Here is a 16859-nt window from a genome sequence, read left to right as displayed (position 1 = left end):
GGGGGGGGGGGGGGATTGGGGCCATGAAATATAACATAGCATATGTAGCCTTAATATATTTTAAATTATGCATTTTTAATTTCATAATAATCAAGACTTCTCTCTTTCCTCAATTGTTCCCCCTTTTTCTCTCCTCCCTCACTCCTCCTTGTATCTCTTGGGTTGCTGCCCATCTTTATGAGAGTCTTTGAAGTGAGTGAGCAGTTAGACGCAGACGACGCTCTGTCTGAAGAGGAGGAAGACATTGATGAGATGTGCATGGAGAATGCCGTTCACTTTGCTGAATTTGCACTGTGTATAGGAGCTTTAATCTGGGGGCACATTTGTTTATTGGCATACAAATGAACATCTGCATGGAGCTATGCTTGGACGCCATGGTCTCAGCAGCTCCCTAATCGCTTAAAAGCCTGGAGAAGCAGAGCATGCCAATGAGAGAGAGGGAGAGAGAGAGGGAGAGGGAGAGGGAGGCAGCCGCGCCCAAGGCCTCCGTCATGCACTCCTTTATCTGAGTTTCACTCTAGCTCAATAGCTCTCTCTCCCTCTCTCTGTCTTCCAGGCCAACAGTTTAATTTCCAGTTTGCTGGTTGACTCTTTATTGACTTGACATTATAAAGAGGCATTTTAGTGACCTTCAGTGGTTAAGACAACATCCATATTTTTCAGACCGGACACCTCAAATAGCTTGTCTGCATTTATTTGTAAAATGATGTGACAGGGCACCAAATGGCTTCTTCCAGGACAGAGGTGCTTGGTAAATAAACTTTTAGGTATAGAATAAAACTCCCTAGAATCAAGTTATGTTCAAGGATACTCTTGTATTGTATAACGTATTACTGTATTTATTAATATCAACAGTTTGTACAGTTACATGTAATTCTGAAGAGTTGGTCTTCTTCTATCTGCATTTAAAATGCTCTGATATAATTCGGAAAACAATCTGTGTCTTTTTTTTCTCTTTTTAACTGTTGTTGGCTGTTTTATTTTTCATATTCTCGCTTTAGTGCATCAGTATGGCCAGATGAGTTTGTATACCTGAATCATTATGATGGAGATCATGAAAATAAATAGCAGAAATAGTCGTTTTAATGGCCAAATTTAAATCTGGGTTTGCTGTGTGTTATGGCCATCTTAGAGGCTGTAGTTTGTGGTGCTGTTGAACTGTATTGCATCATACTGAGAGGGTTTCCTAATATTTTCTCACCATTAATATCAATTAGGGTAGACTCTCAACTCTCATTATAACACTGTACAACTCAACAGCACCCAAAGCCATGGTTTGGTGTGGTGGTTCATTGTCGTCACAGGTCATAGGTCAGCAGCCGCAGGAAGTAAACAAAATACAGCTGCGTTATTTTAAAAATATATGTTAAATAATTGAAACTAACCGCAATCAAATAATCCTCCCAATTATTTCTCAGTGAAATTTAAGTACAAGTAAAAAATATTTTTTTTTGTGTAAGTACTGTATTTTTTTGCAATATGCTTGCATCAATTAAAGGATGAGATTTAATATTCCCTGAATCAAAAAGGCCCCCCCAAAGAACAAGAATTCATATTTTATTCACAGCCAACCCCTGCAATTCAAGATCAAAGTGGTAAAAGAGCTTTTAGATCTCTGACAAATTTCTACATGTGTATGATTAATTTACATCTGTTTGAAAAGAATATTTAATGAGCTCACCTTTTGACATTTGCGCAAACCTGTGGGCCATATAACCTTAAAGGAAATGAGCTGAACAAATTTGTTTCTGATGTCATACTGTGATTTCATTTTGACATCTCTCCTTTTAGTAGCAATGCCCTTGTGTATATATTTCCTTTACATCTCATTCTCCAGATGAAATTGGATGTCAGTCATTTCTTAATCAACATGCCTAGATTATAATGTACCTGTGTGTTGTGTCGTCAGAGTGTACGGGTATGTGCTTAGCCTGGAGGATTGCACTCCCCCTCTTACTGGAGAGGTCTCAGCAGAACGTCTTGAGTTTCATACCATTTGACATGTAGAGATGGGATATAAGGATGCTGTGGAAACAGAAAGACAGAGGGAGAGATGGATAGAGACAAGAGAAGAGATTGGAGTGGAGGAGATAAGTAGAGGAGTTAGAATGTATAGCTCCCATAACAGGTTTGCTTCAAAATTTACGTAAGCAGTTCTTCTTCTGCAAGCACATAAAATTGTTTTAGCTTTTCCTTCTTTATTCTAGTTGCATTTTCACACTAAGTGAGCTGTGTCTGTGTGTGTGTGCAAGTATGTGTGTCGGTGTGTACCTTATGGGCTGATGTGCGTGGGTTAATGAAGAGCAGTAAATGAAATCCTTTATTGTGTTTGATATAATGTCAGCTTCCATTAGGGAAACTGGTGCTACGAATGATTGCTAGACTATCGGGGCCAGGAGAGAGGTGCAGTGTGTGCGTGTGGGTTTGTGTGTGTGTGTGTGCGTGCGCGTGCATGTGTGCGTGTGTGCGTGTGTGAGAGGGTGTGTGTGCGTATCTGCATGCTTGTGTGCACACCCCAGGGCTCGGCAGAGGCACAGAGTGTGTTCTGTAATTATAAAATCATTAGCAGGTGTCCAGAGGAGATATGAATATGACTGTAATCTGTCCCCACCCATGATGGAGCGCTTGTCTCACACTCAAATGTCAACCTGTCTCAGCCAGCCCATTGAGAGAGCTCACAGATTCAAATTCAGAAGATTTAGTCCAGGCGTCCACACTCAGTCATTACACGTACCCCTACATATAACAGCCTTTATGTACCAGCCATTTTTCAATCACATACTGTTGACCTGTGCTTTACTGGATCAATCATCTGTCAAGGTCCTCTTCACATGTTGAGAAATTTGGGGCTTTAAAGGCTCCGACCTTCACTTGAAAGGATTTTTTGAAGTTTAAATTTGTAACTACAAGCAATGGGTGACATTAAAATAACATGCAGCACGTACCAATGACAAGGCAACACGTTGGCAGAGGAACAACCTCCTAGTCAGACAGACTGACAGGCGTACAGACAAACAAAAGATAGGCAGGCATGTTTCTGGTCAGACATAAAAACGAGCAGACATTGTAGCCCTGGCAAGGAGACAAAGTCACATTGTAATCTAGAGCAGAGGGGCGGTTTCTATAGCAACAGTAGGCATCTAACCTACGCACCGCTGCTTTTGCTGAAATCTGAAATTGGCGAGAGGAGGCTGGTATTGAGGATAGAGAGATTGGGAAAGATGAAGATAAGACAGGGCAGGGTGGAGGAGGAGGAGGAGGAGGAGGAGAGAGGAAGCAGATTGAGATAAGGGTGAGGAGAGGGAAAGGAGGGTGGGAAAGATGAACGGAGGAAGATTGATGTAAGGGAGTGGCTGGAGATCATCACCTGACCTCAGTGTTTGTCTCCTGTTTGGAATTTGTTGGTCCACTCAGCATGATAGATTTAATTTACTGATAGCACTTTGTGTCAGTGGGACTTTCTCAGACTTTGTGTGTTTCTTTTTGTGCATCTGGTGTGTGAGAGGCTGTACGCTCTGCCTTGTCTGTGCACGCACTTTATATATACTATCACAAACACGTACATGCTGTATGTGATTGTATGCAGTTATGTATATGTATGTGTGCACTAGCAGGATGCACGAGAGAGAGACGAGTGTGGAATAATTTCTGGCTTGGTGTGGTATCAGATGTGTGTTTAACCCAGACCCTAAGCCCATAGAGACCTGTGACCGGCCACAGCAGATGGCCATGCTACCCTGGGGGCTGCTCAGAGGGTCATGGTGGCCTAGGACTCGTCCACATGGAGCCACCTCTCTTCTGTGAATGTCTGTGTGGTGTGTGTCAGAGTGTGTAGTTGGAGACAGAGGTTGTTGCATTCATGAACAAGATCAGAGTAACTCTTATGTAAATATGTTCATATTATCATCATATTGCAAAAGACAACAAATAAGTGCAATTTATATGTTGTCATTGTAATGGTAACAAATAGATGTATTATTTTACTCAGTAGTAGTACTGTTGGTATTATTAGTAAGGAATACCAACAGTAAATACTTACTATTCTCAATCCAGCAAGTATCAATGATGGAAATCATGATGGAAATAATGAAAGTAAAAACTGTTGCAATAATATGTCTTCATAGCTAACAAATACTGTACTTTAACACTTAAAATGTCTGTATATCTGCTTACAATTACTACTATATGTCATAACCCATTTATTAAATGCTTATATACTGCTTGTAGATGATAAATAGAGGGACTTAGTGTATAAAATTGCATTATGTGGCACTAGTGCTACTGATACTAAGGATGTACTTTACGTAATGATTATGGTTATTAAATTGTCATTTTACAATGAAGGTTGTATAATAAAATGTAGGTTGTAGTTTCCTTTATGTTACTAGTAAAAACAACAAATATAAATGATGATTTGATTTTGCAGAGTTCTCCTGTACTGGGACGTGCACATCCTATGCCAGTTGTCATGTTTCCAGTCAAGATGCTTTCTTTGGCTCCGTTGTAAAAGAACTTGGCATGGCAATTTGCTTCCTGAATTTTCCTAAAGAAATACAGTTGTTTATGAGTGTGCTTTACCAGGGTGGAGATGTGCGATGACTATGACCATGTTGATTCCCAGGAACCTAAAACTGTTCACCTGCTCCACCTCTACTCCACTGATGTGAACAGAGGTGTGTGTCTTTGCTTCCTTTTTCCTAAAATTAGCACTCAGCTCCTTGTTTTTTGCTGATGTAGAGCAGTAGGTTGTTTTCTGTGCACCACTCTGTAAGATTCTTGATTCGCTCCTGATATGAAGTCTCATCATTGTTTGAAATCTGGCTGATGATGGCGGTGTCATCTGCAAAGTACACAACAGAGTGGTCTCCATGCCAGGAGATGGAGTCCTGGGTGTACAGTGTGAACAGGAGTGGGCTGAGCACAAAGCCATGAAGGGCTCTGGTGTTGGGCACTAGAGTGAAGGGGTCTGTTTGTGAGGATGTCCAGTATCCAGTTGCAGATTGTTGTACTCCCAGAATCGTGCGTTTCACAGGGGTGATTGTGTTGAAATCAACAAACGGCATTCTGATGTAGGTGTTGTTTTTCTCAAGGTGTGTGAAAACAGGGCGGTGGAAATGGCGTCCTCTGTGGATCTGTTGGTTCAGAACACAAACTGGTGAGGGTCAGAATAATAGGGATGTTATTCTTTATGTGCTGGAGAACCATTTTCTCAAAGCACTGTGGAGAGTGCCACAAGGCGGTAGTCATTTAGACCAGATCAGATACTGCAGACTCTTTAGGTACAGGAACAATGGTGGCTGTCTTGATGCAGGAACACTTTCCTGTGTGACTGACATGTTAAAAATTAACATTAACCACCTGATTGGTATATGTTTTTAATAGACGGCCAGGGATCTTTTAGGGCGCAGAAGACCACAAATGATGGGGGGCACTCCTGCTTTTGTAGCCTGTGATGTTCTGGATCACCTGTCATGTATCTTTGGTGTTGTTAGTGTTGAGGTCTCTCTAGAGTCTATCTCTGGCGTTTTCCGCTTTGCCTCCTTGATGTCAGCTTTTATTTTAGTTTCCAAAAGTGGAGCTAGGACTTGGAGGCTAGACTGGTGGAATTGTGGAATGAAAACAAGTGTCTGTTGGACGTTTTAAAATATGCCCTGGCGGTGCTTTATGCTTCTTTGTCATTTGACCAAAAGGTAGCTTTTTTGGCTCTGGATAAGGCCCTCACCTCTCTTTTCATCCAGACTTTCTGGTTGGAGAAGGATTTTTTTTTTTGTATATGTGCATGTTTAGCCCAAGTAAGTGATATGTACAGGGTAAACATTAAGGTCAACACAGCTGTCTATCTTTGTGAACAGGCATGAAACCAATGACAGATGGTTGACAAATAAAAGGAAAAACCAACATAAAATGTTGGTGGATGAGAGTGTTGTCTAACATGTCCATCCAAAACCTTGAATTGGTTTTTAACTGGGTTCAAATATTTAAAAAAAATTCAAATATTTTCATGTTCATCAAAAAATCCAGTACCCCTTGTGGACTGTATTGAAGCACCTGCATTCATTATGCGTTTCTCTGCCCATATATGTTTCCTTTCAATTATTACCCATCTGTATGTTATATTATGATTATTATTAAAGAGCAGTAATCAAGCATAGGTACAAAATGAAAGCAATGTTGAAGTGTAAACAAGGGCGCTACAGTGTTGGACGTCTCAATAAGCTCTCTCTTCAGTAATGTGTGCTATGTTTTTTTGAGTGCATTATTTGTTTGGGTAAAGCTGCTGGACGGTGTCCCTTGGGTGCAAGGAACCAAGCGTTTATTTACAGGAAGCAGTCCTGAATAATGAGTTGTAATGCTGCAGTAGTGAGAGTAAACTCTTGAGAAGCGAGGGACCAGTCTAAGCAGGACTGGGCTCCAGATCAATCCTGCTGGCAGACACAACAACGCTGTTGCTCTGCCACAGTCTCTCTCTCTCTTTCTCTTCCTTTTCTCTCTCTGCAGAGGCAGGAGCTATTTTTAGCACTGGCAAGCTCTTTCCCCACTGCACCCACCACCACTATCACCCCCCATCTCTCTACTCTCAATTCATCCCTTCATATCACCCTGACCTCAGCCTCCATCCTAACCCTCCAACTTAACCCAATGTACTCCCTGAACGATCCGGCCTGATCCCTCCACTCAGCTCCTTTCCTTTCCGTCCTCACTCCTGATCTCTCTGACAGAGTTGGGGAGGCAGAGGGAGTGCTGGTAAGTTGAGGATATGTGTCAGGAGGCAGATTCTGCTCCTCCTCTATCTTGTCCATGCTCATTACCCAAAGACATAAGCTGCGTCTAGGCTGGTCCGCTCCGTTTTTTATGTCAGTGTGAGTTTTGATCTTACTGTGATTCTTTGGTAAGTTGTTAGGGACTGAGCTGAGTTGATGACTGACTCTCTGATTAGGACTGGAGGCCAGCCAAGACCCCAGTCATAGTGTGTAGAGAGGCTCTCATGCCGAAGGGAACTGAGAGAAAGATGGGGGCTGACAGAGAAAGGGAATACTTGTGCAAATAGGTGTGTGTACAAGTTAAACAAATGCAGTGAGCATGTGTGTAAGGCAGCAGGAGAGATGAAAACACTGAAGAGCAAAACGGTGAAAGCAAGCAAGAGACAAAATGAACAGTAGAGACGAGACTTGAAAGAATAAGTCAGACTGAGTAAATCATGTGTAAGACTCACTGCGCCCGTACAGTGGACTCTCTCTTTCTCTGTCAGCCATCCTCCCTCATCGGACCATGACCACAGCCTCTTCAGTGAGGCCGAGTCAGTCACTGTGGTGCCCTTGAGAGCGCGTCCTCAGCCAGCCTCCTCATGATAATGAGGCAGGCCCCACGACCGCTGCTCACTGCATGCAGCCCTGCCCGCCCTTACGCCTGCCTCTGTGGGAGATAAGGACGCCAGTTCAGAGGAGTAGAGGACGGCAGGGAGGCTAACAGCCTGGGTATAGGAGGTCTTTGCCCGGGGATAGAGGCCGGGAGCTTGGTAGCAAGAGGCTGAATCTGGGTCTTCAGCTGGTGACTGGTAACTTTAGCTGGTAATTAGAACAAAATAGTGTAACAAAATTGCATAAATTTACATTATTTTCCTTTTTCTGTTTCTCTCCTGTGAGAGCTGTTTACCTTGACTGAAAACACAGCCAGCTGAGGTTGATAAGACTCCCAGAGGGAGTTATATTTTGAGTTTATTCTTCTCTCACTGCAAACCACTTTACTCCATGTCACATCTGAGCTCATACCACAGCACCACACAGACTTACATTTCTTAGCAGTTTTCCACAACAATGTTCCTGCGGTGTTTGAAACACACAAGTTTGAACATGTGCTGCATACATTGCATCTTACTCATTGCAACAAAGAATATGCATTACATCCTTCGATATCTCTACAGCTATCTTCTCATGACTTTCATTCCACATCACACTACTCCTCCTGTGTTCTGTGATGCTGATTATATTCTCATGCTGAACAGTGTGATGGAATATAACCATGACTCTCTCTAGCTTACCACCACGAAGAGTCGGGGCTGATATAGACGCTGCTATATCTTCTCTCATCACCTGTCTTTTCACTTTTCTTTTCTGCACAGGAGAATGCCATTTCATACTACGATTCCAAAGCGGATTCAGACTATGTGAGTACAGTACGGACTGCTCCCTTCCCTCCCCCCCTCTGCCTGCCTTAACCCCCAGATCTTACCTACTCCACATCTCAACCCTGACAACCCCCTTTCCTGCAACCCCACCCCACCCCACCCTTCCCCCGGCCTCCTCGGTGATGATGCCCTCCCTCCGGTCACAGGCCCCTGGGTTGTCTGTGTGTGTTAGTGAGGTGACACTACCTTATGGTAAGTTGGTGTGACAGAGCAGGGGCAGACCAACGTGCATGTGACAGAGACTTCAGCTGTCCTCCCCAAGTCTAATATCCAGAGTTTTCTACCTCCCCACAGTGTCGACTACGGCCCTGAAATGGGTTATTAAACCCCCACGCCCATCAAGACACGAGTCATATCACATATCTTTCATACACTAGAACACCATTTCTATCATGTGCGTCATTCATACTGAACAATATGAATGACACAAGAATGAGAAAGACCTGCAGGCTGGGTAAAAACCCCTGCAAGTCGCTACTGTTTGGTTTCACCATGCCACCAGTTTGCAGTTCCTCTTTAGGATAGGTCACACTCTGAGCCGTGCCCGCTGACTGATTAAGTTTCAAGGAAGAGTGCAAGAATCCCCCCTAGATCACCAAAGCACAAAAAGATGGGAAGAGAGTGAGATAGAGAGGGAAGCGCAGGAGCAATAAATCATGGTGTGATTTTCTCTTTGTGCACGCCACTCCTGTGATTAATGACACAGCGCTTTAGGGCCTGTCAGCACATCTAATTGGAGAGCATCAGTCATCATTAACATGGCACACTAAGGCCGAGCCAGTGACACACCCCTGACCCCCGCTTCACCAACCCCACCCCACCCAAAGACAGCGGCAGAGGTCAGGTGGAGGTCACTCCTTCATCCTTGCATCCCGAGCAGTCGCCCACCAGTACTCACTTATCTGAATTTTGATTCCTCCCGCGATGACCCCTTTCAATTAAGGCTCTACCACTGGCGTGAAAATCCTGTACTATTAGGGAGATACGATAAGAATTCTGTTATAAGAAAGGTAAGTGAATGGCGGGCTCTCTTATCCAAGCCTTGTCTCTTCTGTTCTCTATCCTGTACTCTATACCTATTAATTTCTCCTCTTGTCACTGTACCCTTGATATAAAATTACAATGTGATAATGCAGTTTGACTCAAAACTGCCCATGTGCCAAAGCATCCCTGATGTTCATTCCAGTGTCTGGATGAAGACCATTTTATTTATTTCTCTTATTCAACTACCTACCAGTCTCCTTTGGGGTCTTTGTATGAAATATTCACACAGATTTTAATATCCTTTAATGTCTTCCTTTCTGATCTGCCCTGTTAGAATATTAGGACTTTCACGTTGTACTGGCCATCAGTAAGAATATATGTATTTCTGCAAATACAAACAAGATCAGCCCCACATGCTTCATCCCCCATAAAAGATTATAAGGTACGCTCCAGAAGGGAGCAGACAAAGTATCCTGGGATGATCCCACTTTCACTGCAGCAGTTACAGCAAATATTTACCAATTGTAATGTTATTTTATTCTGAAGGAATCCTTGAAATGAATCCTTCCAAGAGCTTTCTTTCCTGCTGTCTGTCAAATACACACACACACACAGGGTCATAAGTGACACATTTCAGGTTTGCCCTGGTTGACTAAAGGCGGGAATGAAAGGATCTTTAAAATGTCATCTCTGGCCTCTTAACCCTTAATTAAACCTTGAGAACGGGGAGATAAAATTAACAAATTGGGTAATGAATCGAGCAAAACAGGTGGTGGATGGTTGAAGAAAATGAACCAATCAGTCTTTCCTGCGTGGATTTATTCAGCTCCTAATTAGATGCTGCCTTGGTTAATTATGATTGGGCTCTTCTGAAGAAAGAAGAAAAAAAAAAACTCCCTGCCCGACATTGACAGAATAGTGTCAGACTGAACACCTTAACCTCGCAGTTAGTGCTGTTGAAAAGCCCACAACCTAATCAGCTTTACTAGTAATAAATAGTCAACCTGCCCCTTAAAACTGAACTTATTTTGATAATTTCTTAACTTTTTTTGACCAAAGTTCAGTATATTAGCCACAGCAATATGAAAAATGTCCACACCTGTTAGTTTTAATTGCCAGCATTTGTAGTCAACATTACATTTTATTACACTTTTATTCTTTTGAATTATTACAGTTACTTTCAGAGTTGTGTGATTTTATTATGATGCCAAAAGCAGATATGAGCTGGAAACAATCATCAATTTTTATATTTATCTCATATTTTTATATGTGCAATATATCTGCAAAGCTGCAACCCTGTTTAGTTCTGCTTCAGTCTGTCCCTCTATTCTTCAGCTTATAAGAAATAAAACATCCATATTGGATTGGAACAGAAGATTATATTACCATATTGGTTAGCTGCTGGTTACATATTACAATTTTTGTAAAGAACAAATAGTATTAAAGAAAGAAAGTCTTGAACCTCTTTAGCCTTTTGGTTGCCAGATTGCAGCCTCTGGTCAGGTCCCATTGGTGTAGGAAAAAACAACAGGTGGAGAGGCTTTTCGCAACAGAGCCCTAGACTAAAACTGATTAAAAGAAATCATGTCTAACCTGGCTTATACAAGGACTCAACACAATATAGCATATAAAATATCAGCAGATTCGTGCAACACAACCTCTCACACATCCAGATGAGCTGTCTGGTCGAGAACTTTGTGAGACAATGAAGCACCTCTAACATGCGCAAATATAGAAAAGTGCTACAGCTGTATCACTTCTTAGGCTTTTTGTTTTTTTAAAAAAAAGCAAACTTTTTTTAGTTCTCTTGTCAGCTGTACATATAAATTAATTGTTATTATTGTAACATTTGGAGTAAAATGCTCTCTGATTTCATGATAAGAAAATGTTCAGCTGCTTCTACTAAACACTTAATTTGATGAGGCCAGCCCGTATATAATAATTTTGAATCAACTGTTTGATAATTGGTATTTAAGTAATTATTTTCTGTGCTGGCTTTGTATGCATCCTAATGCATTTCTTTCTGGTCTTGTCCTGTACCTTGATCTTACAACAGAAATGAGAGCTGGTCTCTGTCATAACACCGCATTATTACTCATGTTGACTTTCAATGGGACTTCAGCAGAACTATCCCCCTGATCGTCCCAACAACAGCTTGTAATTGCATTTTAATAGTCAATTAAAGTTGGCCCATCAATCAATTTCTGCCATGGACATGGGGTTTTGATTTAATTTCTCCAAAAACAACAGTTTTTATCATGTCAGATCCAATTAACCCATGCTGCTTTATTAACATGAAAAGTGTGTATTGTAGTTGCACATTTGCTGCACTCCAAAATTTTATTCTGAAGTATAATTTTTCGCTTTTCGGCAGTCAGAATGCTTGTTGAATGATCAGAGATACGAGTTTTGTTTTATAAATACTCAAAGAATGAAGGCTAATGAAGGGTGACTAATAAAGGAAGAATGATAGAAGCATGATGCCAGACTGTGCTGAGGGCTACTTCTGTATGGCACTGTATCAAAGAGCTCGATGCATGAATACACATTAATTAGATTGTGTTTGTTTGAGAAAGAATCCTACTACGACCTTATAAATTGTAATTTCTGAATGTTGATCTGTAAATGTGACCTGTTCACTGTGCTGTTTTCTAAGGATGCATCTAACAGGGTTTTAATTGAGCGCTCTAAGAATATGCGCTGAAATCAGATCAAGAATAAGCTAATAAACTGAGCCGCAGAGTGGGGTTATATCTTGCTGCCATTTTATTTCACATGCCACAATCACTTCCTCCTGTGGGAACAGACACAGATTGTACTCCATTGATAACTTATCAAGATAAAAAGCTTAAATGTCAGTTTTGCTTTTTTATCTTCTGGCTTTCTTTTGAGATCTGACACTTTCCTACTGCAATATGTGTGTCAGACTTTTTCATCATGTACAATGGCCAGACTGAGAAGCTGTAGAAGTGCCAAAACATATTCTAAATATGCAGTATTAGCACTGTTTTCTGTTGAAACAATCACAGGCGAGAGAGAAGAGACATTCTGATATGAAATATGCCATCATTCAAGTGGGTGGGAGACTAAACATTGATTAAGTGGTGTTGGTTGCTAGTTATTGTTAGGGTTAATTTGTATGGCACCTCATGTGTCTGCGATAGTCATCTCAGGTACTAATGAGTTTCTCTGTTTAGTGTCTGCTCTGATATCTGCTGTTGTTCTCTGATGAGAGGGAGAGTATAGAGCCACCTAAATCTGAAGCCAGACAAAAGGCAGAATAATTGCTATTTTTGTGCTAAACGTTATTCAAATGCTGTGCAATTTTATGTGTGAGTCAGACAGAGAGACGCTATACTGTATGTACCAGAGCCACAGATGGCCGCTGTAAAGCCACAATATGGGAGGTGACAGAATGCGGTACTATATTTGCATTTTTCCTCCCGTTTTTCTAGCCACGCATTTTTTTTTTGTATGCTCACTCAGATTTGTGTGTGTGTGTGTGTGTGTGTGCCTGCATGCATGTGTGTGTCTGCAGACAGAGGATGGAGAAGAGGAGAACCCACTGGAGAGCTCGACGTCTTTGGAGCTGGAGTTTGTGGACGATCCCAATTTTAAAAACAAGGTCAACTACTCTTCCAGTGCGGTCCAGATTCCTACAGACATATACAAAGGCTGTAAGTATACAAGAATTATTTTTCTTTATTACTGTTCTTGTGGAAAGGTGAGAGTTCATTTACTAAATTAGCAGCTACAGTTACAAATGACAAACCTACTAGTTACCTCAAGACCTCTGCCTCTTTTCTTTATGTGGCCGAAATTGTTTATATTGTAAGCCCTCTAAAAGTGCTCATTGAAAGAAAGAATTACACACAAACAAATCAATAACCATACAGAAAATTACTCTTAAATGCATGCGACAAGCAACACATGGTCACTGAGTTTACATTAAAAGTGCAGTGTGTAACATTTAGGAGAATATATTGGCAGAAATGGAATGTAATATTAATACTTTCATTAGTGTATAATCACCTGAAAATATGAATCTGAAACTGATATCTTAAAACCCATTGTATTACTCTACTAGTGACTGTGAACTGTCCAATGTGCTTTTATATCATGGTAGGGGTCAGCTAGTTGCCCCACAACATCATAATTGATTAAATAAATAAAATAAATAAAATATGTCCTCAAAATGAGTCCTCAAAAATATATCAGTGTTTTATGAAATGGAGGGATTCTCTAATATAAATTCTTCATTTCACTGGGTCTTTTAAGTGTTTTGTATTTCAAATAATCTCAACAGTACAGGAATAAGCCCATAACATGCAACCTGTTGCAAAACTGTTGGCATTATTGGAGTCTGTGCTGTTGGTTGTGTCACTTGTTTTTTAAAAAATATAATGCATATAGAGAGACTTAATGGCACTATTAACAGTTTTACCTGTATCATGTATGTATTTTTATAAAGGCCGCTGGGCCATAGATTGATGACAGTCTTTGTTTGACCTGACCTGATGTCAGCTCAATCTCTCCCTTCTTTAACATCAGTCAGCCCTTTAGCAAACTAACATCATTTTAGATGACAGACGGTCTCTTACACCAGATCTGTACTGTATTTTTTTTTTTTCCTGCGTGGGCATGGTCTCCCCCCGCTCATGGACCCTGCCCTTCCTGCCTGGCACCATGCTGCCCTGCGGACATAACACCCTCCTCAGTCTGCAGCTGCCAAATGGACAAAAGGGAACACATGTACCTTCCGGACTCTGATTTCGCTTGGCATGTTCCCTCTGTTATCCACCTCTAACCTTTTGGACACTTTTTGCCTGCCTCTTTAAAGACTCAAAAACCAGAGCATGTGCAGACAGACGGCCACTTTCACAGTGGCAATTTTTTTCCTTTCTGTTATTGTCTAGCTCTTCGCCTTCTTTGTTGAACAGGCAGTGTATGGCACCTGTCTGTAACAATGCCCTCCAGCTGTGTCTCCAGACAAATCTTGTCAGAATTAGACACTCTTGGTTCAGGAGGAGATGTCAAAGGCCGCAGCTGACTCACAATAGAGCAATCAGGCCTGCACATTGTTCCCGGAGCCATTTTGTGCCAGCTCTGGTTCCCCTGTCTGAAGATATGAGTCAGAGAATAAAGCCCTCTTGATTGAGCCTGTTGGAGACTAGAAGAGTAGGGTGGTACAGTGCATGGAATTCGTTTTTTCACTTCTCTTCTGTGGAAAATGTTTACTACTGATGTTGTTTAGTTAGTTCCCAATGCGCAGTCTGCTGTGCTGAGATTGCCAACTGCAGATTTTGTGCCAACTCCATTATGAACATGTGCTGTTTTTAGTCGTTGGTGATAAATAAACAGTTTTGAAAAACCTGTTGCTGCTCAAATGTACAGTAATTCTTAAAAATGCTTTGCCATCAAACCAAATATCCAAGCCACAAAGTTAGCGATTACTGAGCGTCACTTGGGGTCTGAAGACTACAAGTTTTAAAATTAAAGAAATCTGGAGGCATAGAGTTAAGGTCGCACAGACCAAGCAGGACAGGAACTGGAAAAACACAGAAGCTTGCAGAGCTCCTGCACCAATACAGAGGTTGCATTCACCAGGTTCATCAGCTGCCTGTCCCATTCCCCATGTGCCAAGCAGTCATGGGTTCGAATTCAAACTTTGGTCTTTTGCTGCATGTCATCCCTGCACTCTCTCCCCCAATTCCTGTCAATCTTCAGCTGCCACTATCAATTGAAGCCAATAAAAGCCCCCAAAAAAACAACAGTGTGAAAAGAAAAAAATAATTAAGAATGAATTGCCCGAAAAAAACACCCTGTGTGTAAAGGCCTTTAGAGTGAGCTTTCCAGACCTCTGTGATCTCTCCTCATGTATGTTTCAGGCTCTGTCTTGAGGCTACATTAGCAGCCCCAGAATGCCCCAGAATCTCAGACTAAAATGGATGGTGGTTGAGGTGCATTCAGGATAATGTTGGCTCCAAGTTTTGACAAGAAACAAGAATGTGTGGTATAAAACAATATCTCTGGTTCTGCTGCATCAGTATTGATCCTTTTTTTTTTTTTAAACAGTCCATTGTGAGTTCAAAAGTATTACAAGAGTGCAACGCCAAATGTCGTGGGAGCTGTGTTTACTTTAGAGAGATGGTGAAAGGGGATCATTATCTGTATGTCGTGTTCTGCTCTGGTCCCACCAGTGGGAGCCTGCAGGGTGCCTTGGAGAGGATGTCTGAGGAAACTAATGTGGGTGGATTGTTGTCCTCTGGGTCTGGAGAGGTCTGGATCTACAGTATATCTGTGTGTTTAGGATTAGCAGAAGAGAAGCAGTGTGAGTGGGTAGATTCAGCACTCGTTCCTCAGGGGGAGGCCGGAGGAAAGGCACAGAAAAGAAAACTGTAGATAGAATAGAGCGCAGTCCAAAGTACGGCATGATGTTCAACAGTTGTGAAATTCTCAAGTGTTTATTAGCACTTGTGCTCTGTGTTGTTGGAGTAGCTTGCTTTGATTCGTACACATTGTTAATGCACTGAATAAATTGAGTGTTTTCAAGAAAATGGCAGCGTGAATTGCCAGTTACAGCAAAATGGGTGTCCTTGGAGATGGACTGAGACAGTGGCACAGATAGAAGGAAAGATAGAAAGAAAGGGGGTGAGAGGAGAGTGAAGGAGAAGAGACACTTTAATAATAGGAAACCATTTAGAGTAAAAAAAAAAAAAAAAAAAAAGCTTTTTTTTATTGTGATCCTTTCAGCAGCTAAATGAGGCAGTGCATGCGTCCTGGTTTGATTTGTCTGCTAGGCCCCATGTCCGTTTATTGAGATTGAGAGTGTTCCCTGAGCGCAGTAATGAACCATTTTATGATTCATTATCCCACTGCTGATTCCTGCTGCCAAGTCTGCAAACTTTCTAATTAGCTTAGGTCAAACATTCATACAGTTTTCTTCTAATTATCATCGCTTATTACAGAATGGACATCGCAACACGGCCACAAAGGAATAAATTGTATGTGGGTGGTGTCGTCAATGGAGAAACAGGTTTTATTCTCCCAGTGAATGTTACAGAAATGGTGAGGAAGGGGCAGGGATTTGCTGAATAATTGCAGAGGACGGGCCCTGGGAATATAATCTTTAAAGTAATCATTGAAAAATAAGGATGAAAACAGCGAGGAAATATACAAATTATTCTTTGGCGACTATTTTGTAAATTCAGTGGAATTCGCTAGTAATTGGACTGAGTTCAGACTGTAGATAGTGGAAACTAAGCCAGATTGGGTCATTCTTATAGTTGCCTGTACATTATAACATGTTCAAAATATAGAAGGTTGTAAATCAGCCTTTTTAAAAAGGTAGCAATTATGTGTATGTAGTGTACAAATAGTGCATGACTTCATTTAGTGTTTGTATGAGAATAAGCAGCCACTGTTCCCAGCAGGGAATAAAGAAAACTACCAGTGAATGTGGGAAGTCCTTTCATTAAATTTGAAGTTTAAATCCGTTGCATGCGGCGCCTTTTCCAGCGGCCTAACGTCATGTTGTCAGTTTGCTATTGTAGTCAGGCACAGTGAGAAACTTGGTTGTCAGAAATGAATGGCGAGGACTGGCTAACTGTGTGTGCAGATGAAAGAGCAGAGCTTAAATGTTTTGCATGGAGCGATTAACCCTCCCACCCAGCCCACCCCACCCGACCCT

General features: G+C 41.5%; 1 protein-coding gene across 2 annotated transcripts in view; it reads left to right on the top strand.

Moving 5' to 3' along the window:
• Positions 1 to 16859, top strand: part of cacna2d2a (calcium channel, voltage-dependent, alpha 2/delta subunit 2a) — a 139767-nt gene that overhangs the window by 76662 nt on the left and 46246 nt on the right. Inside the window, exons 5-6 of one of the 2 annotated variants that reach the window (XM_035662163.1) lie at positions 8120 to 8164; positions 12708 to 12846. In XM_035662163.1, the coding sequence (XP_035518056.1) occupies positions 8120 to 8164; positions 12708 to 12846 (184 nt within the window). The remainder of the gene's footprint in view (positions 1 to 8119; positions 8165 to 12707; positions 12847 to 16859) is intronic. The other variant, XM_035662164.1, reaches the window with a different exon arrangement.

The sequence above is a fragment of the Morone saxatilis genome, unplaced genomic scaffold, assembly GCF_004916995.1.
Source record: "Morone saxatilis isolate NCDOM2014 unplaced genomic scaffold, NCSU_SB_2.0 Contig18, whole genome shotgun sequence".
In the NCBI taxonomy this organism is placed as follows: domain Eukaryota; kingdom Metazoa; phylum Chordata; class Actinopteri; family Moronidae; genus Morone; species Morone saxatilis.
Note: the sequence above shows the minus strand (reverse complement) of the source record. Positions and strands in the feature narration are given on the sequence as shown.